The sequence below is a fragment of the Botryllus schlosseri genome, chromosome 6, assembly GCF_051294905.1.
Source record: "Botryllus schlosseri isolate E-star chromosome 6, Bs_hap1, whole genome shotgun sequence".
Classification (NCBI taxonomy): Eukaryota; Metazoa; Chordata; class Ascidiacea; order Stolidobranchia; family Styelidae; genus Botryllus; species Botryllus schlosseri.
This window is the reverse complement of record NC_137241.1, coordinates 9129164-9156965: the sequence shown is the minus strand read 5'-3', so window position 1 is coordinate 9156965 and position 27802 is coordinate 9129164. Positions and strand designations below refer to the sequence as shown.

The window sequence follows — 27802 nt, the reverse complement described above, 5'->3', positions numbered from 1 at the left end:
GCAAGTAGAATGCGAGTTAATCGTATACAACGTACAATATACGAACACTCGAACAGACATCAACATTCAACAGCGTCAACATTCAATTATGAAGTATTAAACTTTGTCCTCTAAATAGTTACCCACGCGGAACTATTACTAGATGCCACGGGATATTACCACTCTACGCGATAAACAAGAAAGTGCAATTAGGTTTAAGCATGGAAAACGTTACCAAAGAATCATCTAGTGACATTTTAGGACCACGAGTCGAACGCATGTAGACATGCCCACGTTTGTTTACATCGACAGTTTGAAAATAGGTGTCGAACCAAGCTGCGGGATTATATAATGCTCTCGTGAATAAGTGTTTTTAATGTTTGAGTCACATGCAGCGGGATATTCCGTGTCAACAAAAAATTCCAATTTTTATTTCAGTGGTGGCCTGGTGGGTTACTTCTTTTCAGTTTGTAACAATAACAGTCACCGTGAAGATAACAAAGTTGCTAGAAGACGGAGACATTAATTACGCTTGGCTGCACTCTTCTTTTAGTCCGATTATAAAATACTTAACCCGCAAAAGTTACATTGATTGCAGTTGCAGTTGCAGTACGGTATTTGAATATTAAAATCCTTCGTTGTGCCATATCGTCGGTTATATTTATAGCTGATTGCAATCAAGTTCGCTGTGACTAAGCTTCAGGTTCCATACCAAGCGACATGCGCTGTCGCAACGGTGCGCGCGCGTCATGTCTCTTGCCAGGTTCAATCGAAGCTGTCCTCTCGCTCACAAGGTGTTAGTGAAGCTTTGAATTTCGGTGATTGACAAATAAGCGGTTTCGCAATACGTTGATGATATGTCCGGTGTCAGCATTCAGCATGACGCAACACTGCGTGATGCCGGCATCGCGGGCCGTATTTTATCAAATTTATCCACGTGTTTAGTCAGCCGATACTAGTCACAGATGAGCAACGAGTATCTGTTTTAATGCAAGCAGTTGATAGAATCGCAGTTGATAGATCGCAGTTCGACGAAATTAACCACGATCTAAAATCGCCTGCAAATTTTGCGATTGCTATAATCATTAACATCAAGATAAGAGGACAACCATTCACTAATGTTACCAAATTAAGTGTTGAGTTTACGCCGTATTTGAGTTCTGGTAGGTTTATGGGTGAAAGAGGCATTTTATTCACATTTTCATCATATCAAAACGCCACAAGATTAAGATATAATGAAAAGATGGGGCCGAGGGTTTGGCCTATTTCGTGCCAGGTGTCAGTAAGTCCAATACGGGAGTTCAAGTTCATTCATAAAATTTCATTATTTCTGGATTTATGCCTTATCGACGCCCTGCTCAATTTGCACGTTAGCATCCTACCGCCACTAGAAAAAACTGATTTCATGCGAGCTGCCGCCGGCTTTGCACTTGGCCTGGGTTAAATTAACTTGCTCATTGCTTATCGCGTCACAGCCCTGACGAAGCCCATCGAGCAGGTCATCGAATTTTGGAAGATTAAAATGGGTCCCGAGCAAAAAAGTCGAGAAGTTCTGTGCTAATTAATATCCGAAAATTTACAAATTTCGTACTGAAATTATATCAGAAAATTAGTTTTATCTCTCCAGAAATGGCGTGCATTTTAAAAGTTTCGTCCAAACATTGTACAGGATTTTCTCAAATATACGATGTCGTCGCACGTTTGACGTGCGATTGTATCCACTGACCTCCCTCCTCTCTTACACCTATGCGACGTCGTAACGTGCCATACAAACTTCAAAACTAATGAATGACCGAATTGTGAATTTGTGACGTGGCGTATAAACCGCTGCAGAATTGCCGGGCTCGGACTCAAAATGTCTTTCCCACCATGATAGGCCGCCTACCTCGGCGTACGACGTTACGTCGTACGTACATCTTGATATCGCCTGTTGTTATGTTTGATTCGATAGAAACAGACGAACTTGCAATCGAGAGAACCCCGTTCGTGGGCGTGTGGAGTTTATAAGTCGTGATAGGGCGGCGTATTTTGTTGTAAATTATCGCGCGACAAAGCGCGAGCGCCTCTTTGCGTAAGTTCGACTTGCGCTTTCACGAAATTGGACCAAAGATCATGTAAGGTGATGTAACAAACTGCAGTGATTCTCTACCTGCATGGAGACACCGGAAATTGCGGCAATTGCGTACAGCGATGAAGCTTGGAGAACTAAGTTTCTCCGCGTGTGCGCCACTGGCGAAAATCTAACCAGCGAAACGGATACGAAATAGACTGCAGAATGTCGCTGGTATTGCCGCATAATGCCGTCATGTGCCGAGTCAGATTGCGCGCTGAAACAATCATTTGGAATACAGTAGCTACTGTTGTGGAATATTGCATTTGCTGACCAGTATGTGCAGTGTGCATTACTGCCAGTTCATTGTGACGTATGAATACATTGATTGTAAATTGCTTTAAGAGCTACTAGAGTACTAGTTACTGACCACGACTCGCTGGAAGAATGCTTCAAGTCAATTTATTAATGCCCTGCAATCACAAATAAATGCGAGTATAGTATGGCCCCAGTGTAATGTAGAACTATGATCAAATACCAAAATGGTTACTATTTATCAGCATTATACCAGTTCCGTGCGATGAACTGCACGAATTATTATTGTGTAGTATTTGATGTCAACACTGTGTAGGGATCCATTCGGTACTGCGTTATATAACTATAACGGTATTGAAAACGACACGCCCGTCGCCCATCACGATCAGGCGTGCGCTGAGCCTTAAAATACGGAGTTGGAGGCCGGCCTCAATAACGTACTGTGCTTTAGGGAAAAGGTTACCAGCGGTTGATTGTATTCGCGGACAACCAGCACGTGATGGGTTCACTACCGGTCACGCCGTAAAACAGTTTATTGTGGTTTTGTAGGCCGTTTGATCGGTTGCTACAACGGACTCAATGTGGGACTGGTACGGTGGAACTTGTTTGGGTTTTTGCGGATAATCTGTGTTACATAATCGATTGCTAACAGTTTCCAACAGTTGAAACTCCTATTTTTAGAATACTTGGATGTATTTCCATATGAATATAGGACTAGATACTTCCGTTATTGACGAAAAGGAATTGGGGACTTTTTTAGGTCATAGTGTTATTATCTTGATGACAGAGGTAAAGGATGGTTTCAGAAGGAAGTAATTTGGTGAAAGCAGAATAGATATCTTGTCTCATCTCATTGCTCTTACCAACAGACGAAACTATATGCTTAACCTTGTGAGTAGGTTACCGAGTGCTAGTGTGTTGCATTTTTTGCATAAATCTGCACTGACGAGTCCACATTAGGACTGAATGCTTTCTGAGAAAGAGTTTCGATCCTAACATAAAGATGTCTGAAGCTGGAAATCTAAGTGCATCTAGCTCAGACTCAAGTCTGTCATCAGCCTGCAGCTCGGGCGGTGGTGCGTTCAGGACGAGTTCACGGCATAAGAAAGATTTGCACAGTATGGCTGCTACCGTACCCGAACTAATAAAGATTTTGGGCGGAAACAGAGTCATAGAAAAGGTGAGTGTTGTTCATAGTCAATAATTTCATTATTTTTATATATTTGTCGACTTGACATGTTGATTTTGATGAATTATACCAACACACCTTTACTGCAATTCAATTGCTGCTCCATGGCATGCGTTTTTGTTGGTAGGTTTGTCCACACTGTAGTGTCAATTCTGTGGTGCATAATGGAAATTTTTTGTGTTGAAAGGACGGAATAATTATATTTATATGGAAAGAAACACAAATATTTTTCGCGCCAGGGATAATAGTGTCAGTGTCAGCTGAAAATTGATATAAAATGAATAGAAAAATAAATATATATTATTCAATCATTTATTGAAGTTCTGTGCCTCCAAGAACCTCTTTAAAAGGAATGATTTGAATACAGGCTTTACAACTGATTATTGCCTGTACTGGTTTTAACCGTACAGTTCAATTTTTGATATCAAATCTTTTATATTAGGCCTAGAAAATCTTGTTTTGTTAACATGTAGGCTATATTGTATAGTCATCAAAATTTCCTTTCAATTTATGAAAATTGGCTTTTAATCAATAACAATGTTTCAGGTTCTGATCGCAAACAACGGTATTGCCGCCGTGAAATGCATGCGATCAATTCGCCGCTGGGCGTACGAAACTTTTCGGAATGAAAAAATTATACATTTTGTCGCCATGGTAACGCCGGAGGATTTAAATGCAAATGCGGAGTATATCAAAATGGCAGACAGTTATGTACATGTCCCAGGAGGGGCGAATAACAACAATTATGCAAACGTCGAACTGATCGTAGATCTAGCTCGCCGGAGTAATGTTCAGGTATGTACTCAAACTTTTGCGGATGAATATTTTTGTGACTTGAATTGACTATTTCTATAATCACTTAGGCTGTCTGGGCGGGGTGGGGACATGCCAGTGAGAACCCCAAATTGCCGGGAATGTTGAGTAAAGTCAATATCGCTTTCCTTGGGCCTTCAGCATCGGCGATGTGGGCCCTTGGTAAGTTACTGTGATACAACTTAAAATCTACATTCCCCATGTAACAACATATTTATTCTTCAGGCGATAAAGTTGCCTCGTCAATTGTGGCGCAATCAGCCGGAATACCAACATTGCCTTGGAGCGGTTCAAAGTTGAAAGTGCCCGAATCCAATTTTCTTGGCCGCAAATCGTCTCTCGGCTCAGATTCACCACCTAGTAGTAGACTATCAGCCGTACACATGAGCCAACTAGCCGGCGTGCCAGAAAATGTCTACAGACAAGGTTGTGTTGACACTGTGAATGAGGCTATGAAGGTAGAAATACGATTTTGTATTATCCTACCTACATTAGGACCTACCTATCACAATCTTAATATGCATTTTGCCAATAATGTGAAGGATTATCTTATTCATGATGACATCATATAGTACTTGCATTTGTTGCATTGTTCTTGACCTACTTCGAGGATATAAAACTGTTCCAAGTGTGTTAAGTTTTCCAGTTCAGAAAATATGGTAGGCTAATCCTTCTTATCTCCAGAGATTACCCAAGCTCAAATCCTAATCTAGAATTAATTTCGTATCATATTCAAGTCCAAAACCTCTAGTAACCCGAATTTATTCTCAAATGTGATGTGAAAATGGATATTCAATGTCTCAATCCAGTTTCTCAGTAATAAAATTCTGTCCAAAATCTCAATTAATGTTCATCTCTGCTTTCTGACTGTACATTAGGGTTGTCTATAATAAAATTTATGCGTATCCATGTCTCATTTTATAGATTATAGTTTAAAAACGTCAATGAACCTGCAATAAGCTTACGGGAAAGTCGTTAACATTTGTCTAAATGCGTTTGAAAGTAGCTGCCTTAGAGTGGGCGTGTTAGCGACCATAGAACGGCAAGCAGACTAGTAATCATGAAATCACGGCGTTTGATTGGCTAATCTGCTACGCTTCAATGATCACGACATTGGCGGCTTGTTCATCAGCTGGTAAACGAATCGGCTAACAGCGGTGATTCTGTAAGCGCATTGTAGGTTGGTCCGCCAATCATTATTTAGGATTAATTCAGAACATGTTGAGTAACGGAACACATGATGAACAAAGAACAGCTGCTTCACAATATCTTTAAATACATGAAATGATGGCTTATTGTGAAGGTAACCGTTGTAGCCTGTATGCCTTGATTTCATTGACGGAAAGCACAAAAACAAGCGGAAAAATATTGCAAAGGCGCTTTTATGCAAATGGCAAACGAATTTCTAGTTTCAGAGGGGATGTATCATCATTGAATACAAATATAAAGCTTGACATTGAACTACTTTGTCTGATCTTGTTAGGCTGTTGTCGTGCTATATAATTGAAGTCTTGAATGCTGTAAGGGCTGGATGAATCTGTCATTCATGCTTGGCACTTGTCAGATTATTGCAGCATAATGAATCATACCCGCAAGTGCTGTCAAAGTCTTCAATGATGCCGCGAAAAGAGGTCTAAAGATAAGCCCAGACTATGCTGGTAGGACCAGCAAAAAGACAGTTTGCTTGCATTGCTTAGCATGTCCTTAATGAATCTTAGATCATTACCGGCTGCATGACGACTAATGCTTGAATCAAACCAGACATGGACACAAAAATGATATATTGAAGCGGTGTGGTAGTTACACTCTTCTTCAGAAATCCAATGTAAGCTACCTGGTCGGCCCACATATCTTCTGAGCATACAGGATTGTGTCCAGAATCCATATCACATGGTATGCTGCACCAGTTTGGCGATGTCTAATATACCTTACCTGCACCCAGAAAAACAGGACCACTTGGTGTAATCTCAAGCATATCAGATATCCAGGGTATTTCTGGTATCTATACTTCTATAAGTTCACAATCATTCGCTGTTCCACCTCTGTCATGCCTGCAATAGGTTATTGTTGCACTAAAGCTATCGGCACCTAGTTTTAACACTAAAACATTCAATGACCAGATGTCTCATTTTATTATTAAATCACCAACGTACAATGCGCTTACAGAAGCATTGCCGTTAGCGAACTTCTTGAACTAGTATAAGCACATAATCAGCAAGCCGCTGTCGTCGTGACCATTCAAGCATAGCTGATTAACCAATCAAGAGACATGATTTCGTGATTATTAGTTTTCTCGCCGTTCTATGGTCGCTAACACGCCCACTCTACGGCAGCTACTTTCAAACGCATATAGACAAATGTTAACGGCTTTCCTATGAGCTTATTGCAGGTTCATTGATGTTTTTTATCAATAATCTACAGAATGAGACATGGATACGCATCTTTTTTGAGATTTTCCAAATTATGGACAACCCTACTGTACATGTACAGTACATATACATTCGTCATGAAAGTCATTGCAAAGGATGATGATATAAATTAGGTGGTGATTGTATAATGAACTGCTTCAATACTTGTTACTCACAAGCTATTTCCTTTCTACATTTTCATGTTTGGAAATAAATTTGGAATCGGCAATCATTCCATTCCGCTTGTCACCCTAATTGATACTGCGACTGTGCTAAGTGCATACTTAGCATATTACAACCTAGCCTCGTTAGTATACAAACTGTCTTTTGAATTCAGTCAATATTTTGCAGTCTGCGGCCGAAATTGGCTATCCCATTATGATAAAAGCGTCTGAAGGTGGCGGAGGAAAAGGTATCCGCAAAGTCACCGATGCCGCTGATTTTCCGTCGGCTTTTCGACAAGTGCAAACAGAAGTACCTGGATCGCCTATTTTTATAATGAAACTATGCACTTCGTGAGTTAGCTTTTCATTTCTTTTTGCCGCACATATTCAATTGTTATCCTTGATTTTACACAGCGCGAGACATCTCGAGGTTCAGGTGATCGCGGATCAGTACGATAACGCAATTTCGCTTTTCGGAAGAGACTGCTCGATACAAAGGCGGCATCAAAAGATTATCGAAGAGGCCCCCACCACTGTGGCCGAGGACGACGTGTGGCGGCAAATGGAAAAGGTAATCAAATTCAACTGGTTCGCACCGTTGGCCACATCAACATAATGTCTTGCAAGCGTTTTAGCGATGTGAAAATATTTCATGTTGGCCAGTCTTGCGCTTTGTTCACTACCAAAAGATTTTGAGACCAGCTAAGCCATGTTGCACTTTCACACATATACTCGTCCGTGGGATGTGATTGACTGTTGATTAGAATAGGGGTGATAAATATCTAGCCTTCTTTACAGTTAGTCGAGTAATTGACTTCGATCAATAAGCATTAGGCACTATGATGAGTCACTATACTGTATGTTTCTGGAAATACTGTGATAGACTTCATCTGCTTAGCTTTTGATATGCGAACCGAAAGCAATTCAGATCCTGAAAATGCAGAATTTTCCATTCATCATTATATTATGTTTATTCTAGGATGCTGTGAAATTAGCCAAAATGGTGGGCTATGTCAGTGCTGGTACCGTTGAATACTTGTACGATGAGAACGGGAATTATTACTTTTTGGAACTGAATCCACGACTGCAGGTATGATGTGTTTTGACCTGTTTGGAAGTTCTGTGCATAATGCAGTAGTGTAAACCATCATCAGGGGTTTCCAATTACACTCGTATTCATACAGATGAATTTGTTTGGGTAAATTTTAGCCATGTACCGAATTTTTGAAGGTGGGCCTACTGGTTTTTGACAGTATTTTGCACACATTTTTGTGACAGCACTCTGATCAGAGATATTCCTAGTAAATTATTATGTAGGTGCAATATGAGAATTCATGGAGCTAATCCAGCTAAACATCCTTTGTGCACATTTAGCAGCTGATATGTGGCATTGCTGTTCTTCTTTGTTTCGACCTTATCCAGTTATTATCTGTGAAATATTATTGTAATCAATCCTAGGTGGAGCATCCTTGCACGGAAATGATAGCAGATGTTAATCTACCTGCGCTACAATTACAAATCGGGATGGGTATACCGTTGCATATGATACGTGATATCCGGATGTATTATAAGGAAGACCCGTCATTAAGTACAACGATTGATTTTGAAAAGTAAGTCGTCTGCCTAATTCGAGACTCCATCTTTGTCATGACCATATTTTTTACGGTGCTGGATTTCTAAGGTGTCATGCCATGTATTTCAGTGACATTTCCGGACGCGCTCATTTGTGATTGATTGTGAATTTAAATGTGATTGTCAGCAACATTTCCTGTGTTGTACCTAAGCCGTAGTATTTCACTGCATGGTTTGTTTTGCGTACAATTTTTCATGACGACATTGGGCGTGGGCAGTGTACCCGGTGTGTTTTTCTTCTCCGTTGTTCTTTGTTCCACATCAAGCGTGCAAAAGTGACCTTTGCAAGATTTCATCATGCTATTCTGTTGTTTGGCTGTAGGCTTCAGGCTTAATCCAATGGTGTTACTACAGTTTGCTTGCTGTGTGTGAGTTATTTGGTGCTAAATTTCGACTATGATTGTACCTACCTTGTTGAAACTGAACAATATGAAATACTGCGCAATTTATTCAAAGTAGGTTTCAGTTTCTGCCCTGTTGTATCTTCATGGAAATCTACCTTTTACAAGTGCTCCAAGCACTTGGAATTAATGGATGATTAATCCATAGTCTTGACTATAGCGACTGTTTTGTTTTGTTTTCAGCCCGCAATTCGTTCCACAACCGAGAGGTCATGTTATTGCCGCTAGAATAACAAGCGAGAACCCTGATGAAGGGTTCAAACCGAGCTCGGGTATATATACATAATTATATGTGTTATGTTCGCTTTGTTTCTAGAGCAGCTTAAAATACAAAGTTGACTCAGGTTTATCATGCCTTCACGACAGTTTATGTGCAAATGAATATGAAACAAAAACTGTCAAAGTTTAATGTTATTTTATTGTCCTTGTCAAAGAGCATCTGGCTTGATCAGGTTTATTGGCCAGACATCATAAGTCTTAAGTAGTGAATGCAAATTATGTAATCACGCCACTTTTGAGTCGTTTGCATTATTCTTGGACCACCTATGTCTCCATCGAATGTTTATTGTTTGATATTCAATAGAATTATATTGTTATTTTGTGTAAACTTTACAATGTAATAATCATCGGCCGGCAATGTATTTTGACACTGAGTCAAAGTTTAATTCGGGTTTACTGTCATAAAGTCACGTAACTGTCTGACCTGCTGTACTGCAATGTCGCGCATTTGTTCGAATGGCTTAACTTTGAATTATTTTATTGACTTTTTTCACAGGTACCGTGCAGGAGTTGAACTTCCGCAGCAATAAAAATGCCTGGGGTTACTTCAGCGTTGCTGCGACCGGCGGCCTTCACGAATATGCCGATTCGCAGTTTGGCCATTGCTTTGCGTGGGGGGAGACCCGCGAATTTGCTATATCGTAAGTCAATTCTATTGCTCGCACTCGTTTTATATCGGAACTGTTCATCACAAAAGAGATGAATTCAAAAACGTCTTTTTAAAAACAGGAACCAAGTTTTTTGTGTTGCTGTAGGCTACATCTGAAAGAAGGAATTTCCGTAAACATTTGCTAATCCGTAGGCCTACTCTTTTTCAATATTTTACCATTATTACCTATCAGTTGTACGTCACATAATTTTGTAATATTGGTATCGAATCGTTCTTGTATTGTCACATTGAACTTCACATTCTCTTATCATACCTTTGAGTCTTTGCTTATCTTCTCTATGCCTGATAGGAGACACTCTGAATGTTTTCAAATTCCATATAGTCTTTGCGGTCTTGCAACTGGCACTTAAGTGATATCTCATATCAGATTTTGTCAGTTTTTATCAGTTTATCACAATGCCGATATCTATTTCTAATCTAGTCACATGGTACTGGCGCTGAAAGAACTTTCCATCCGCGGCGACTTTCGTACCACTGTGGAGTATCTGGTCAATCTGCTGGAGGACAGAAGCTTCCGGGATAACCACTTTGACACGGCGTGGCTCGATAAATTGATTATGGAAAAAGTGAAGGTATATGCTGTGCACAGTTGTGCTGGAACTTTGTTTGATATAAAATTTGTGGTTTTGTCAAATGTCTGTGCGAGGGGTTTGATACGATATAATATCTTGGCCTTTAGAGTGGGTTCCAAATTCAATTTTGCAATTGCATTCCCTAAATGTTAATGAAAAAACGCTCAAATACATGCGATAACGCAGCGGGATCTTTACCTGATCCAGCTGTAAATTTTCCCATCAAATTTAATTCCAAAGTGAAATAAGTAAGGGGTTGAATCGAAAAGTCTAAATCTAGTTGTAAGGACAGTATTGGTGCTTTGACACTGCACTTCGTTACATGTGTATTTATAATAAGATTGATTTAATGAATGCAACTGTATCAGGACAAGTTTGCATTCAAATTTACTCAGGCTACACCTCGTATAAGATATCATGATAAATGTGAAGGCGTTCTGGGATAGATCAGTCTTGTATTGCTTACTGTGTGATCCAGTTGTACTTTTATTTTGTTCCCATCTCTCACTTTGTCACTACTAGACTGTATTAAAACTGCTTTATACTACTATATGTATGACTATATCTTGATTTGGGTTATCTTCTGTTTGATGTGCCAAGAGATGGAATCCTGGTATCTAAGTTCAGATTTAATGAACTATATCGAAGCACTCTCTATTTGAGACCCTTGACACAATTGTCTAAAATGAGTCACCATCGGTAAAATGTGTATTTCAAGACTCCGTGTGCCTGAATTTCAGACGGAACATCCAGATATTAACGTTGCGTTGATTTGCGCTTGTCTGCACATTGCCGATTCACGGTTCACGGAGCTCTTCAAGAATTACGTTCACTCCCTTGAAAGGTATGTCTCATTTAATCACGATAATTAGTGACTCGAGTCTAAATTTATTTGAAATTATTTCTCGACAGGGGACAGGTCCTGCCTACCACAGGCCTGAAAATGAATACGACTGTCGAATTGATTCGAGACGACGTGAAGTACGTCTTGCACGTTTCCAAAATATCAGAGAACGGATATTATATTGAATGCAACAAAATCAACATGGAAGTTGATATACACAGGTAAGGAATGTGTTTCTTACATTTTGTTGGTCTTGAATTTAACAGTCAAGCCTCAGTATTAACAGTTTAATCTAATGGTAAGATCCTTGTTGTGACAGGAAATTGAACATATTAGTTGTAATATCCGATTATAATCATCATGGTTTGTCTTGATTGTGCTTGTATAATTAGATTAGAGATACGATTTTAAAATATCATTTCTATTCCCACAGGGCCACATATTTCGTAGGCTTATATTGCTCACTGTCATGTTGGCCATTTTTGCAAATTAAGTGGATAAATAAGGCTGAGCTGAGCAGGCCAGGTTTTGAGCAGGAATCTATCATTTCGTATTGTATTAGGATACAATCTAAGGCGCAACGAAATAATAATAATAATTTCTATGTCGATTATGATAATTATTGGCCGATCAGTAATTGCCTTGGATTTTTCGGAGTTTATGTTTTATTGCCTGATCGGAGAGTATGCGGAGAGATTATTGGCGTATATCTCTTGATCACTACGTCCGACGCTTTTCGCACTTCCTCAAATAAAATTATTCATTACAGACTTCCTGACGGCGGGCTTCTGCTGTCGCTTGGAGGCATCACGAGAACGACATACATGAATGAGGAACTGGACAGGTGACAATTTTCTCGTTTCTAAACCTATTGTCGTGTAGCAGTTTCCTATCTTCCTTTTATTGGACTTCCAATGATAATGTTATGGTAGACAAATTGGGAAGAACACGGTTGCTGACCTTAGCAATCAACTTTGACCCGGCCAAAAATAGCAGTATACTTTGGAGTCCTGCCAATTTGTTTGAAGCTATAATTTAAAGTTATATGCAGCTGCTGAAGACTGTTATTGCCTATACTGGCCACTCCAGCAAATAAATTAAATCTCCAGCTTTGTAATGATTCATGCTAAGCATCTGATATCATCCTTTGTTTGTGATATCCACTGTCCATTGCTGGGTTTCAGATTACTGATTTCCTAATCCTGTTACAGATGACTATCCCCCCATTTTTTTATCCTGCCTTTGTAACATTCCTATTATTTATTCAACTCAAAGACTTTTCGGGTGCCTCTTTTCAAGAGTTATTTGTGAATTTACCTGGTGATTTCTTGCAGGTATCGTCTTATCATCAACAATCAAACGTTTGAGTTTATGAAGGAGAACGACCCCACAATACTGAGGGCTCCCTCTGCCGGGAAACTGATTCGCTTCACAGTTGATGATGGTGCTCATTTAGTTGCGGGTGGGTCTCAGCTGTTAGAAATATAAATTATTAATCACGAACTGCTTACGGGCTCGGTTGTGTTCAATTGTTGGACTTCTGAAACGTTGTATCCTTGCATATGTATATGAAACAGCTGCCTGTACGGTTACCAGTTTAAAAGTGATCTTGGCGAAATTGCTCAAATATGTTTGACAAGGCTTCATTTGTAATACTTTGATCACCCGATTTTGCCGTAAGACATTGAGCCTCTGATACCTTGCCCCTTCTCACATGTATTAAAAGATTCTCTTGTGGGAAGCACACATATTTTGCTTTTGGGTGGTTGTGTTTTCATCTTTCATAGCCCAGTTTTTGTATGAGCAAGTATTTTGTGTGCTTTTATCTTCATTAGTTTTATCATACACTGGTTCGGTTTCCCAATTGTGATATTGCTGAGATGTTGCATCTATGAAGTTGCCTGTATGGTTACTGGGAAGGTATTTTGCTGAAAGTACTTGAATATTTTTTGACAAATTATGATTCATAAAATTTTAAGGACCTGACTTTCAGATGCAGTGCCTCTTCTCAGATGAACTAGAATATTTATTAACCACAAATTTGCAACAGTGTAAAACAGGAAAGAGTGTTTTTGTGCTATTACCTTCAAGACTTCTACCATTCACCCTAATCGCAACACCTGAAATGGAATTATTCGGAGCACACTGTAAAACAGTATTAACATAATCATTATCGCGTAGGCCAAACCTTCGGCGAAATCGAAGTGATGAAGATGGTTATGTCTCTGACCGTGCCAATCGACGGCTGCATTAGTTACGTGAAACGACCAGGTACAGTCTTGGAGTGCGGATCTATCGTTGCGAGGTACTTTCGTTAAATTACTGGCAAAGTGACGTTGGTTTTACACACTAACATCGTTGCAGGTTGGAGCCGGACGACCCTTCTTGTATCAGTCAAGCGAAAGCGTTTGAAGGAGATTTGATCAACCTCACGGGCAACAGCCATCTGGAGAAAGACAAGCCTCAGAAGGTTTGTTGTGCCGATTTGTTTATAACCTGGGCGATTTAGTTATTTTGAGCTCATGCGGCAGATTTACGAACGGGCTTACCGGAATTTGATGAATATCATGAAAGGGTACTGCCATCCGGGCACTGCTTTTCAAAAGAAAATGGTGGAATCTGTGAATTTACTGGTGACCACGTTGCGAGACCCGTCTGTGCCTTTGATGGAACTTCAGGTAAGAATCTACTGTGTCATGAACAATGTGTGTGTGGTGTGGTATATCTTAAAATGTGTTGAACTCAATGGTAGTTTCATAAAAGCTCTATTATTGTTGCACATTGGAAGATCCTATGATATAAATCTAAGTTACTGAGTTATCTCCATTCACTGCTGTTATTGAGGATACCTTGAAATGAAATGTAGTGCTACTTTCAAGTAACACTCGAGGGTTATGCAGCCTTCATTTGTCGAGGCTTCCGCTGATGTGAAGGAGATTGTAATTAAACCTTTTTGGGTTCTTGTTAGGCATCTGTTGATGAAAAATCTGTGCTTCATGAAATCTCCAATTTCTGATTATATTGCAATCATTTTTCTTGTAGGATGTTATGACAAGTTTGTCTGGTCGTCTGCCGTCAGGTGTGGAACACGCTATACGGCGGGAAATGACAAGTTATGCATCGAATATCACCTCGATGCTATCACAATTCCCTGGAGGACGAATCCAGCGTAGTGTTGATCAGTACGCTGCCAAGCTACCAAAGAAATCGGACGAGGATGTCTTCTTCGCAAACACTCAGCCTATTTTGCAAATCACAAACAAGTAATGAGTTGTTTAAATTTTAGTTGTTGCTGCAATGACAATATGCATCATTTGCTTTTAATTGGACCTTGCGTATTTAAATAACCGAATAAATATTTGTGCGCGGGTGAGATTGATTGTTTTGCAGGCATGCAATTCGTAAAGTTTATCGTGGCATACGTGTTGCAATGCACTTCCTACATGACTTGATATTTTACTCTGATTTATAGGCCGTATAACATCCAGTCATTAGGGTGGGAAATCGCAAGTCCAACCCAAGTGTTGGTTAATTACTGCCCATTACTAGAAATTGCTTCAAATGTATGTGATGAATAGATGTTGTTCTTTGATTTATATCATCTCAGGACTTTCTTTTTTGGTATAGGTAATGTGTTAATCACGTCATTTATACTGGGATGTAAGAGCCCTTGGGCTGGATTTTGATGTTTGTATCTATTGTGGAGACCTTCAAACTCTCTATTTTAGTGTTACATTCGACATATGACTTTGCAATCTCATTTTAGATACCGATACGGCATTCACGGCCACAAACAGACCGTCCTGTTGTCGCTTATGGAAGAATACCACCGTGTGGAAAACAGGTTTCAACAGGGCCCGTTTGAGAAGTGTTGCATCACAATGAGGGAAGAGAGAAAGAACAACGTGCAATCGGTCGTGTCAGATATTTTATCGTATTCGCAAGTTCACGTCAAGAATCGGCTCGTAATTGAATTGATCGTAAGATCATCATTTTTGCTTGCTATTGTGGGTTAATAACACGGATTCTTTCTTCGATATGACTCCAGGCGAATAAATCCCCTGCCCTGGTTCAAACAGTGGGAGTGTAACCTAGTAGTTTCTCTTTTCTCCCTAGAACCACATAGCGAGCCGGGACCGGACCCTCGCCAAAGAAGAAATGGCGATGCTAAAAAATCTGGCGCTCCTGAGCAAACAGGAAAATGCAAAAGTTGCATTGCGTGCCAGACAAGTGCTCATCGCAGCCCACCAGCCGCCGTACGAGCTGCGTCACAATCAGGTGAATAATCAAAGTCTATCATGATTTACCCTTTCAATATGTTATTCGACGTTAACGGACTGTTATTTACATGCCCGCTTCATTTGTTTGAGTTTGCTCTAAGGTCGCCAAACATATGTGTAGACACAAGGGGTGTGAGACAGCGTGATTTCATTAGTAACTATGGCCACTCGTAGATGTGATACATGAGACTGTGAAGCTATTATTGCACAATTTACCTACAAGTGGGAGAATAGGCTTTCTCTTGATCCCATTATGTAGCCTACCGTTGAATCGCCTTTTCAGGTGGAAAATATCTTCCTATCCTCGATTGACTTGTACAACGACGATTTCAGACAAGATCACCTTCAAAATTTGATCATGTCGGAAACTACGATATTCGACGTGCTCCCCGATTTTTTCTATCATCAGAATCCAGGGGTGCGAATGGCTGCGCTAGAGGTAAACATGTCGCGTCCAAAGTTCAATAGTTAATCATCATGTACGGCGTGTCAAGGTTTGGCGAGTGTGTGCTTTTTTGTTCGGCAATCGTATACAGCGACCTTTCGGTATCTTGAATTTGTGCTGACACTTTGTTTTCGTAGGTTTACGTGAGGAGGTCGTACATCGCTTACGAATTGAGCAGCGTTCAACATCACGAAATCGGAGACTGTCAATATGTTTGCGAGTTTCAGTTCATGCTGCCCACAACTCATCCGAACAGGTACCGTAGTCGCAAGTATCTTCAATGCATAACCTACTGTGTGTTGACATAGTAATATAAGTGGGCATGGATGCTATGGCACCAAACTTAGAATACTATCATTCCACCTTATTTGAATGTTGGTGGAGACGATTGGCGTACAAAAATCTAAATTGGTGATGTTGAGTCTTGTGATTTAAGAGATTCTTTGGCCAAACTGTTCTACATAGCCATCGGTGACATTATGCATAATTTTATCTATAGTACGGTATATTAATGAACTGAGACCATACAAGGAGTCATTGTATAATTATCATCAGTAGTGGTTAGTAGGTCCTGATCATGACACCACAAGATTGCGATACAATGGAAGGTGTCAAAACATCCTGGAGTAGTCTTAGAAATCAGACACCCATCTTGGCCTAGGCGATGTTAGGAGACGCCATACACACTGAATGAAGAGTCAAAGAGAAATAATCTGACTACTTTGATCGTCCCTGACAATAATTAAGCTTTTGATCACTTCCAAATTTCTTAACAATACGATTTTGTCCAGATTATCTCAGCGCGAATATCAGATCATGCCGACTTCGTCGTTCCCGAAAGTTTCAAGCGTCGGCGAGGGTCTCAACACGATCGATCAGAACTATTTGCCGCCGTGTCAGAGAATGGGAATAATGACCGCCTTCAAAACCTTTGAAAACTTCAAAGAGTATGTCTCGCCTCTGTTTCTTCGGTCTAGGTACGAAATTTCATGACTTTTTCATCTTTCAGTAACTTTAATGCGGTGATACGTTGCTTCAACAATATGAGCCCGCCGAACTCGCCGTTATTTTTTGACGTGCCGCACACGTCAAGAACGAGCAGTGTTACTTCAGGAAATCGTAGCGAGGAAGACACGACTTCGCTGTGTAGTGTAGCCGATGACCCGATTCATATTTTGAATATTGCACTGACTACGGATCGAGGAGTTGATGATGTCACTCTCAATACGATGTTCCAGGGTTTCGTGGATTCAAACAAGGTGAGGTGTATTCATCATTAGATTGCATTTTTTTCCATTTATGATCAAAAATGTGTTGAGTGGTAAAGTCAATTGGTATATGAAAAATGCATGTGTGACACTTACAGCTAATACACCCTTATAATGATTATGACGATTTGAGCAAGTATGGCTGCTTTGCTTACATATTTCTGAATTTACAGAGCGCCCTTAGCGACCACGGGCTGCGTCGCGTCACCTTCCTGGTACACAAGAGAAAGCAGGTCCCCAAATATTTCACTTATAGAGCCCGCGACCAGGTGAGACCTTACTACATCATGCGAAGCATCTCCAAATCACGCTCGCAGGTGGGCTATGGCTGTGGAGTGACAAGACGTGCATGGTAACGTTTGTCGGCTCTTGTAGCAGATCAATCGGAGCGGATGAGATTTTACGGTAGTTCCGATTTGCCGTGATGGTGATTTGCCGATGTGGGTTGCGGCGTGATGTGGATATGCGCAGTAGATGCGGTAGTTTTGTGCTGTGTAGCTTTCTTGTGACAATGTATTTGATATTAGCATCGGAGTTCTACTGTATTTTGATCTTTTGCATGAGTGCACAAAGAATAATTCTACTTGTAGCACTAAGTAGATCGAAATTACTAACATGTGCCTAGTCCTATGTGAGGTTTCCAGTTTGAAAAAATGTCATAATAGAGATCGTTTCAGCATCCATGTTGATAAATTTACTTTTTTAATAGTGTTGGAAACTATCTTGCAATTTATTTCGCGTTGAACGTTTCCAGCTGACACCGTCAAGCTATAATACCGACATTGAATTACTTCGTTCAACTACAATCGTTATCACTTGTGTCACAGGGTGACATTTGAGATTTGCTAATACCACAGAATTCAATGCAAATCACACATGAATGATCTTTGTGGAGATAGGCTCGGGAAGAGATGAATAAAATAAATTGCAACCCTTGAATGGGATATAGGATTATTTAAATTTTCTCTGCATTGTAAACTGCGGCATGTGAATGGGAATGCAGCAGTCGTGCATATTGGTATGAGTAGGTCGGATAACTAATCATTAATAGATTAGCATACATGGAACCAAGAGCAGTAGGCTACTTGAAGATTGGTTGTTTGGTAATTCCGTGGATTAAAGCAGTTTTCCTTTTTTATGCCACATATTGACAAGCTATGGTTGCATTCTTGCTTCTTACTGAGCAATCGTGTTGATTCCGCAGTAAAAGACTCAACTAAGATAGTTGCGCTGTCATTGTCATGGTAATCACTGAACTGCGACCATGATGCACTAGCAGAGGTGGTCAGTAACGAAGATGGTTTTTTAGGCAAAACGTGGCCTCTACTTAGCAGTACGCAGCAATAACTAATCAGAGTACTGAATCTATTTCTTGCAATTTTGACAATAGCAAGCTCTGACCCACTGCTAAAAGCACACGGCCCTTGACCAAATCAATTTTTCTAAACTACTTGGTTGAGCACAACTTTATTTTCTTCTTTCACCTGAAGTACCTTCGACATGACTCTCAACGATAACAAAAATAGCGCTTCTAACCAACTTTGTGTTCTAGTCGCTTATCGGAAGCCGTTTATCCTTTGCAGTTCTACGAGGACCGAATCTACCGGCATTTGGAACCGGCGCTGGCATTCCAGCTCGAGTTCAACCGAATGAGAAATTTCCATCTGAAAGCGTTGCCGACAAACAACCACCGCATGCACCTCTATCTGGGCTCCGCCAAGGTCGAGGAAGGCGCGGAAGTCACAGATCACAGATTTTTCATAAGAGCCATCATCAGGCATTCGGATCTCGTCACAAAGGTAAGTGCAAGACTGTGGAAATGTGTGCATAAGATTCGTCTTAAAAATTGTGAGTAATCTGTAGGGTTGCCATACTGTCATTATTTTGCATGACGATGTAACATTTATTCCTCAATTTGGCCTCTGTCCTTGAGCAACTGCACAATGATAGCAGTGTTTTTGACTGCCCTACTCTTTTGATCCATGTCGATGGCAATCTTCCTTACCCGGTTAAGTTTGGGATGAGAGAATACCCTTTCAAGGGAATTATTGGAAATCTACTTATTCTGTGCAGGAGGCTTCATTTGAATTCCTCCACAACGAGGCCGAAAGGCTTCTGCTGGAGGCGATGGACGAACTGGAAGTCGTGGTGTCGGATTTTCATCACCAAAGGACTGACTGCAATCATATCTTTTTGAATTTCGTACCGTGAGTATGCCTTTTGTGTTGTTTTTACCTTGCCGATGCCAAACGCTATTTCGGTATGCAGACACGTCGTGATGGACCCGATGAAAATCGAAGAAAGCGTCCGATCCATGGTGATGAGGTATGGCTCGAGACTGTGGAAATTGCGCGTTCTCCAGGCGGAGATAAAGATTAACATCAGGTAACTATAAATTAACTTGCGATATATTTTGTCCCCGTCATTTGCGCTCACTTGCTTCATGTTGCTACCGAATAGTTGTGGTTTGTGAATTGATAAATGTTGTTTGGTTTCAGATTGAAAATAGATGAGGAAGCGATTCCGATTCGGTTGTTTTTGACCAATGAGTCCGGTTATTACTTGGACATCAGTCTTTATAAAGAGGTCACAGACCCATCTACAGGACAGGTATGGCATCATTACGTCTTGGTATCGGTTTCTTTTTGCTATAAAGAGAGTATAAGATGAATCGTAATGCCATTTTGCAATTGCCTCATCTTGTGTGGCAGCTTATGTGACTTTTTTCGAGTATCAAGTGCTGACTCCATTCCGAATCCACGACTGTATGTTGCCCCCTTAAATTCGTGTGGCAAAGTTCTAAAATATTGTAATATTTTCGTGATTTAGACAATTTTCCAAGCGTTCAGCCCCAAACCCGGCCTGCTGAACGGCATGCTCACCAGCACGCCGTACTTGACCAAAGACCTGCTGCAAGCGAAGAGATTCCGAGCGCAGACAATGGGCACTACATACGTCTACGACTTTCCGGAGATGTTCAAACAAGCGTTGATGGCGATTTGGAAGGAATACGCGTCGCAGAGCGATTGGGGGACTGCCATTCCAGATGAAGTGGTAAGCCGATAAAGTGGTTTTGATGTCCACATTGATCCCATTGATCACAATTATAACCATATTCCAATTTTCTTTTGCCTAGTTTACCGCAGAGGAATTGATTTTGGACGCTCACGGCAAGCTGGTCAACATCAACCGACAACCGGGCGAAAACGAAATCGGTATGGTGGCTTGGAAGATGACATTGCGGACGCCAGAGTACCCGCACGGGCGGTGTATTGTATGCATCGCCAACGACATCACTTGCAGGATCGGCTCTTTCGGCCCGAAGGAAGACCTGCTCTTTCAACAAGCTTCAGAGTTGGCTCGGGAAGAGGTAATTTGTGACTTAGGACCACAACATGTCAGATATATTGGGCCGAAGTCAGTCTCATCAGTACCAACGTTCTCCTTGCTATATTTATCGACCTGTCACATGGATTTAATTTATTTCTGCTTCCTGAACTGCAATATATGCTTTCTCGACTGGAAGTACTAGTTTCTTGGTCAGTCTATTCAATTGTACAATGTACGTCGATGAACTTGGTATGGGATCTATTTTTGAAATTGTTTCCACTGATTAGAAATTCTAGTTAAACCGTGTCACAATCTGATATCGGCACAAAATTTCCACTTTATCGGCAAGAATACGTTCATTTCCGGGGTTGATGGTAAGTTGATTACTAAAGGTCGTCACGGCCTGATTACCAATAAGTAAGGACAAACCTTTCGCAAATAGACATATAACAAGGTGACACAAGTCAAAAATGAAGGCAAATCTGAGAAATAAGGACGTCATGGCAACCCAAATTATATTGTTCTCGATTCACGACGTACTATGCGGGGGATATCCATGTCTGTTATATACATAGCAATAATAATATTGTTCGCCTTGTTTTTTTTTAAACTACAACAGAGAATTCTACACTTTGGTTATTTGTTCGCAGTCAATTCCATTCATGTTCCAACAAAATATATAATTGGATTTTATAAATTGATTCCAATTTTCGTGAATATAAAATTCTGATTTTTTTCCAGAAAATTCCGCGAATCTACATCGCTGCAAACAGCGGAGCCAGAATCGACCTCGTGGAAGAAATCCGTAATCTGTTTCACATCGCGTGGGTCGACCCCAACAACATGAACAAAGGGTTCAAGTATCTGTATTTGAAGCCCCACGACTTCAAGAAGGTAAGATCCTCCCCCTACTTTGGTATCGGCTATGTTTATCTTTTCATTGGATCCTAATAGAAACGTAAATCTTGTTCAGCTGAGCGGAAGCAAGTCGGTTGTTGCCGAGCATGTGGAAGAAGACGGTGAATCTCGATATAAAATTATCGACATCATCGGCAAGGAAGACACGTGCGGTCCTAAATGTCTTCAAGGAAGCGGCATGATCGCTGGTGAAACGTCGCGAGCTTACGACGAGGTTTGTAACGTTGAAATCTATTTTTCTAGTCACTTGTAATGGTTTGTTGTTCTGGAATTGTTTAGATTGTGACGATTTCGCTCGTTACGTGCCGTGCGGTGGGTATTGGAGCGTACCTGGTGCGTTTGGGGCAGCGTGTGATTCAAGTGGAAAGCGCGCACATCATATTGACGGGATATCAGGCTTTGAATAAGGTTTGCAGACATTTCTAGCCCTTATATTATTTTGCTAACCTCAAGCTTGTTTTTAAAGCGTGAAAGCAAGTGTCTTGCATTCGAACAGCATAATTCTCCATTCAGGTACTGGGCAGAGACGTGTACACATCGCAAAATCAACTCGGCGGCATCGAGATCATGCACAAGAACGGCGTGGCTCACGCCACCGTGGGCTGGGATTTTCCCGGGATCACCACCGCCCTCAAGTGGCTGTCGTACATTCCGAAGACGAAGGACTCGCCCTTGCCTGTCGCCAGCAAACTGCAAGACCCGGTTGACAGAGACGTGGAGTTTAGCCCAACGAAAAACTCTTATGACCCGCGTCACATGCTGGCTGGATGCATCGACCAAGGTGTGCGATTATTTGGTCGTATTCTTCCGGCAAATCCGTAGTATATTCTATAAACTAGTTTTGATCGTGTGTGTATGGTATCGATTTGAAAATAAATTGCAATTTGGAGTTCTAATGTCTTAGAAATTGTCAACAGTGGTATTTTCTTCTTACAACAAAGAGCTTCTTGGAGGTACAGGACTTCACTATACAATTGATTAGTTTATTCATATTGAAATGAACCCAAATATTTTCGGTAAAAAATTTATATATGTCTCTATGTATATACATCAACATGATTATTTCTTCAGAATCCGGCGATTGGATAAGCGGATTTTTCGACAAAGATTCGTTCGACGAAATCATGGACGGCTGGGCGCAAACAGTAGTTGTCGGTCGTGCCAGACTGGGAGGTGTCCCGGTTGGTGTGGTCGCTGTGGAAACACGATCCGTGGCTGTGGAGATTCCGGCCGACCCGGCTGATTTACTGAGCGAAGAGAAGACCTGTAATCAGGCCGGACAGGTGAAATATCTGTGCTGCCTTTCAAGGTTCTTTGGTTTAATGTGCCTGTACCTTACCAGGTGTGGTATCCGGATTCGTCTTACAAGACGTCTCAAGCCATACTGGATTTCGACCGCGAAAATCTGCCTCTCATTATGTTCGCCAATTGGCGAGGTTTCTCTGGCGGAATGAAAGGTATTGTTGACGATAGGAATAGGCATGTGCACCGACTCATGATATACACACACACGGTCAGTGCATATGCATACCATGAGTGCATGATAAAAATGGATATTGTCTTGGAAATTTTTACGTTAGTTTTTTATGTGACTGTTGTGGCTACTGTTACTCTGTGCACTGCTAGTAAATAGTAGTTTTTTGGTATATCTTTGCGTCAGTCTTATAAGTGGAATTGTCAAAATAACTGCCCAAAGTAGCCCCTGTATCATGGTAACTGAATGTTTTTTCGAATATCATAACCTCTTTCTAGTGTTATTGGGTTTTTTCATCTTGTAATTTCATTATTAGCCACCTTTTATCAACTTCTAAAAGTGTGCGACACCTAGAACTAATTTTTGAAACTACGTGATTTTCAGATCTTTTAATTTCTACTTCCACTCGCAGTAGTTTTGATCGCCATTTACATTGCTAATTCTACTTCTCACGTTGCGATCACGCAGAAAGTTATGGCAATATCCACTGACTGTGATTCTAAAATGAGAATCTGAAAATCGTCGTCCGAAATTTATTTTTGAAGTGTGGTCTCACGGGCTTTCGATAAAATTTGATTTTCTTCCCTTCGACAGACATGTACGATCAGGTGATCAAGTTTGGCTCGTACATCGTAGACTCGTTGCGGAAATACAGCCAGCCCGTCATCGTATATATTCCGCCGTATGCCGAGCTGCGAGGTGGAGCTTGGGTTGTTCTCGACCCAACCATCAACAAAAAGTAGGTGTCTGTTGTCTTGAGACAAGTCCGTAAGGGTTGAAGCAATGCTGAGAGTAATATCTCGAAATAGACTTTGCCTATGTGTGATATATGCAGTGGTGGTCTTTCGCTCGTAATCGCTTAGATATTGTGAAGCATCGAATCAACTGGTCGTTTTCTGTCCCAGTCATATGGAATTGTATGCGGACGAGATGGCTCGCGGCGGAGTCCTGGAACCGGAAGGCACGGTCCAGATCAAGTTCCGGAAGAAAGACCTGATCAAGTCCATGAAGAGGCTCGACGCCAAGTACAAGGAGCTGATGCGAAAACTCGGTATGCTGACTCAGACTCTGTCCCTATTAGCGTGAGGCCATGGTTGGACAACTAAAAGATTTCCAGCTTTCCAAATTAGATTAGAATTAGAATTATACCTACCCATTTTTTTTAATTATACTAGGAATACAATTATAGCAAGACAGTATAATTAGATTAGAATTTGGATTATAACTACACAGTTGTCCAATCGAAATTATATTAGAATTGAATTACAGACTCAAGTTCATATTCATATCCAAATCATAGTCAAATGTCTGTACAGCAAGCTAGGTTCGTTTCGCACTATACACATAGTTCTCCTGTAACATTTAGGTTTGAATTAGAGCATAGAAACATTTCACAAATAAGACGAGAATTATAAGTGAGCATTTTGCTCTAATTTGTCAAATTAGAAACTAGAATTATCTAATTGTCCAAGTCCGTCTGAGGCATCACTTTGAATGCCCACTTGCATTCAGATGACGAAAACTTGAACGCTGGCGAGCGGAAAGCTATCGAGACCGAAGTCTTACGCCGGGAGGAAGAACTAGTGCCGCTGTATCACCAAGTGGCCGTGCACTTTGCAGACTTACACGACACGCCCGGCGTGATGATGCAGAGCGGCTGCATCTCTGTAAGTTGATTTTCGGCGTGCCTTTTTGGTAGTGGTCATTGTTGTTACCCTTAAGCGGGAGTAGAACGATGGGATAGGACGTTGCATATTTTTGTACTTGATGTTTTTGCGGCACATACACCGACGCATAGATAATACGTTGATGCTGTCTGTGCATAAGCATCATGAGTGTATAATGTGCATATACCGCTGGACAAGGAAGGTGCAGATATAGCCCTATAAGAATTTTAAAGTCTTTGCAAAACCCCTCCATGCTACCCCTGTAATGCGGAGCGCCAAGCTGGGAAGTCATGGATACCAGTGTTACTAATCAGGTCAGAAGTCGGACACTCCCCCGTTATGAAACCTTGGTCATAAATTTCTTGAGGTCATGTAGAAGTAGCTATTTCCGAATAAGTAAAGAAGTAATTCTAATGGTAACAAGACGACCTGAATATTTTCAATTGACACGTTCGTCAAGGGTAATCGATAGTCAATCAGTGCCAGCCGAAAATATTCTGGTTTATTTCAATTTTTCAATTGTATATTGATGATTTTATACCCCCAAGAGTCTCTTCAGATCCAAATTTATTGAGAGCATGCATTAATTGCCTGGTCAACTTTGTATCTATCATTCTTACTTCACCTTTCGTGACGTGTTACAAGCTCGCCTTTTATTGACAGGGTATTTTGCAATGGCGCACGTCTCGCAAGCAACTGTACTGGAGACTGCGCAGATTGCTCATTCAAGAAGGTGTGATGAAAGAGATGGCGGTCGGCAATGGCAACGTTGTGTCGCACGATCACACTTGCGCCATCATCAGAAGATGGTTTATCGAGGACAGGGGCACTGTGAATGTAAGTAGCTTTTCCCACTTTTGATCAATCAGTGACGAGATTGGCGTCATTTTCAACTATTGTATATTGTACCGTAGGCTCATCTCTGGGAAGATGACCGAGCTGTGGTGGAATGGTTGAGTCAACGGTTGAGTGACGAGAAGTCTTCCGTGAATGAAAATATCAGAATCCGGCAAAGGGATAATAAGATTCACAAGGTACGTTGGCGTTATCTCTATTTTACTGTGGTGTATGCTGGACTTGGTGCAAAAATTCAATCCAAATTTTATCAAATACTTGGTAAGGAACTGCTTTGGATAGGTGTTGTTCATACTGGCTAATAGATGTATCAATTTCCAAGACATGACAAAATTACTGCAAGTGGAAGGAGAAAATGAGCGGTCTGGAAACTATACTAGAGCAAGTAGCTTCGAAAATGGATGTGTTTGAGGGGTCGCATGGGTTTAGCGGTTACAAAATCGCAAGATGTATTTTCGCGACCAACTCAAAACGACGAAAAACACTACAAATATGTGGATTCTTCGACAATATATTCAGTTACAGTGGTACAGAGGGCTATTTCACACGTTACTTTGACAATTCCCCTCGTAAAGTGATGCAAACTTATCCCTAAACTGCTTTCTACTATCCAAAACAGAGAGATGAAAGGATGTAGTTAAATAAGTCAGAAGAGCTTCTTGGAGGTACAGAATACTGAGTATTTTCGGCTGACACTCGTCAGGGGTAATTGTCATTAACTAGCAGAGAATTGGAAAGAACATTGTATATCAACATGTTCTTTCCAATTCTCTGCTAGTTGCTGACGATTTCCTCTGACGAGTGTCAGCCGAAAATATTCGGGTTCATTTCAATATGAATATACGATACAATTGAATAAGTTGAGAAACTGCAAAACCTACATGAGCACTCCCAAAAAGTGGGAGTACTTCATTTCTCACCAATTACAACCTCCGTATATTTCTTGCAGATATTTTCTGTATCATGGTGTTTGAGACAAGTAATTCAATCTATCCTTTCTGTGGGTGCAGCTGTGTGGGCTATGATTGAATAATAATAATGATGATGAACAGCTGAAATTATTCAGCGCAAATTCGAAATACGTGTTTTTTTTTCAGATTCGCGGACTGGTCAACTCCAACTCTGACGTGGCCATGCACTCCGTGGTCCATCTCATTCAGCAGCTGACCCCGTCGCAGCGTCGTGACGTCACGAAGCTGCTCGAGACCATGTCGTCGCCCGCCTCTCCCTCAACATCGTCGACTTCGCCCAAATCCGCCTCCAACAATTCAAGCACTTGATTAATGAAAAAACGCTGATGCAAAAAGTTTTTTGATACTAATCATTTCGTACTGGCTCCTTTTACGTTGGTTTTATTTTGCGATCTTTTCTCTACTAACTTGAAAAGTGATACTTAACGATGAAGAATGTATGATATATTGTGGTCGTGCAGAGTTACGTTTCTTTCTGAATACACAGTGATTAAAAATGGCGCGCTGCGAATCGACGCTTTATGCAAGCGACGGCGTGCATGTTACAGTATAGATTCCCGTAGCAAATCTTTTTCTGTATTTTATCTCGCGTGTGTGTTTGCATTCGTTGTGTGTGATCTAGGCCCCCTCGCCCGAAAATGCTTTTGTGATATGACGAGACAGGCGATCGTCGTCTCCGATTCTTTAATTCGGTATTGTTGACTTGTTTGGAATACGTTTGCCAACGCGATGCGAGTTCATTTTACAAAGTTCTTACTCTCTGTTCGATGTGGCCGTGTTGTCGGGCTGTTATGAGATTGAAATAAAATGTATTGTTGGTGGACGTTGGTGTTTTCGATGTCGCTTGGTGTTCATTGGCTGGAGCGGTTACAGAAGAACCTGCGGTTCTATTATTTTACCGTGTGCAACACGACTGACACAATTTAAGACTTCACAAATTCGAGTATTAAGTAGGCTTACCATACGTCCTCTTTTAAGAGGATTTGTCCTCTTTTTTGACTTTTTTGAAAGTGTCCTCGGAGGACGCCCTTATGTCCTCTTTTTTCAGATTTTGTCCTCTTTTTTAAAATTTAGGTCAGATTTAGAGCAAATAGCGAGTGATATGCCGCAAACTTGCACAGAAGTGAAGCTGCGGCGGGTATTTCGGCGTCATCCTTCTAGCAATGTGGAGAGAAAAACGGTATTTTGAGTTCTGAGCGGAAAATATGACGTTTGTTTTTTTAGTCAACTGATCACAAAGTGGGAAAAATTCACCGGTTTTTGGGATTTCTACTCCGG

The 27802-nt window shown here is 40.9% G+C and overlaps 1 protein-coding gene across 2 annotated transcripts; it reads left to right on the top strand.

Moving 5' to 3' along the window:
• The first annotated feature begins 2915 nt into the window (after window positions 1–2915).
• Window positions 2916–27347, top strand: LOC145440838 (acetyl-CoA carboxylase-like). Of its 2 annotated transcripts, none has more exons than XM_080318596.1 (44): window positions 2916–3524; window positions 4080–4328; window positions 4397–4508; window positions 4572–4804; window positions 7106–7269; window positions 7333–7489; window positions 7898–8008; window positions 8377–8528; window positions 9135–9223; window positions 9727–9871; window positions 10322–10472; window positions 11213–11316; window positions 11385–11537; window positions 12086–12160; window positions 12651–12778; window positions 13498–13621; window positions 13681–13786; window positions 13848–13994; window positions 14359–14579; window positions 15083–15296; window positions 15433–15594; window positions 15880–16035; window positions 16179–16297; window positions 16833–16988; window positions 17051–17300; window positions 17483–17626; window positions 18893–19108; window positions 19383–19516; window positions 19578–19694; window positions 19808–19919; window positions 20139–20363; window positions 20446–20679; window positions 21381–21533; window positions 21613–21771; window positions 21837–21965; window positions 22071–22338; window positions 22629–22840; window positions 22900–23014; window positions 23626–23770; window positions 23937–24082; window positions 24544–24698; window positions 25362–25535; window positions 25613–25732; window positions 26651–27347. In XM_080318596.1, the coding sequence occupies exons 1-44, from the start codon at window positions 3348–3350 to the stop codon at window positions 26831–26833; spliced, it is 6996 nt and encodes a 2331-aa protein (XP_080174722.1). In that variant the 5' UTR covers window positions 2916–3347; the 3' UTR covers window positions 26834–27347. The 2 variants fall into 2 exon arrangements, with proteins under 2 accessions (XP_080174722.1, XP_080174723.1); XM_080318597.1 differs by having other exon boundaries at window positions 2917–3524; window positions 17483–17578.
• Window positions 27348–27802: the final 455 nt, after the last annotated feature.

Coding starts and splice junctions, on each gene's coding strand:
- LOC145440838 (XM_080318596.1), top strand. CDS start 3,348: ATGTCTGAAGCTGGAAATCTAAGTGCATCTAGCTCAGACTCAAGTCTG. Junction 4,509..4,571: donor ATCGGCGATGTGGGCCCTTG/GTAAGTTACTGT, acceptor TTTATTCTTCAG/GCGATAAAGTTGCCTCGTCA. Junction 11,538..12,085: donor ATGGAAGTTGATATACACAG/GTAAGGAATGTG, acceptor TATTCATTACAG/ACTTCCTGACGGCGGGCTTC.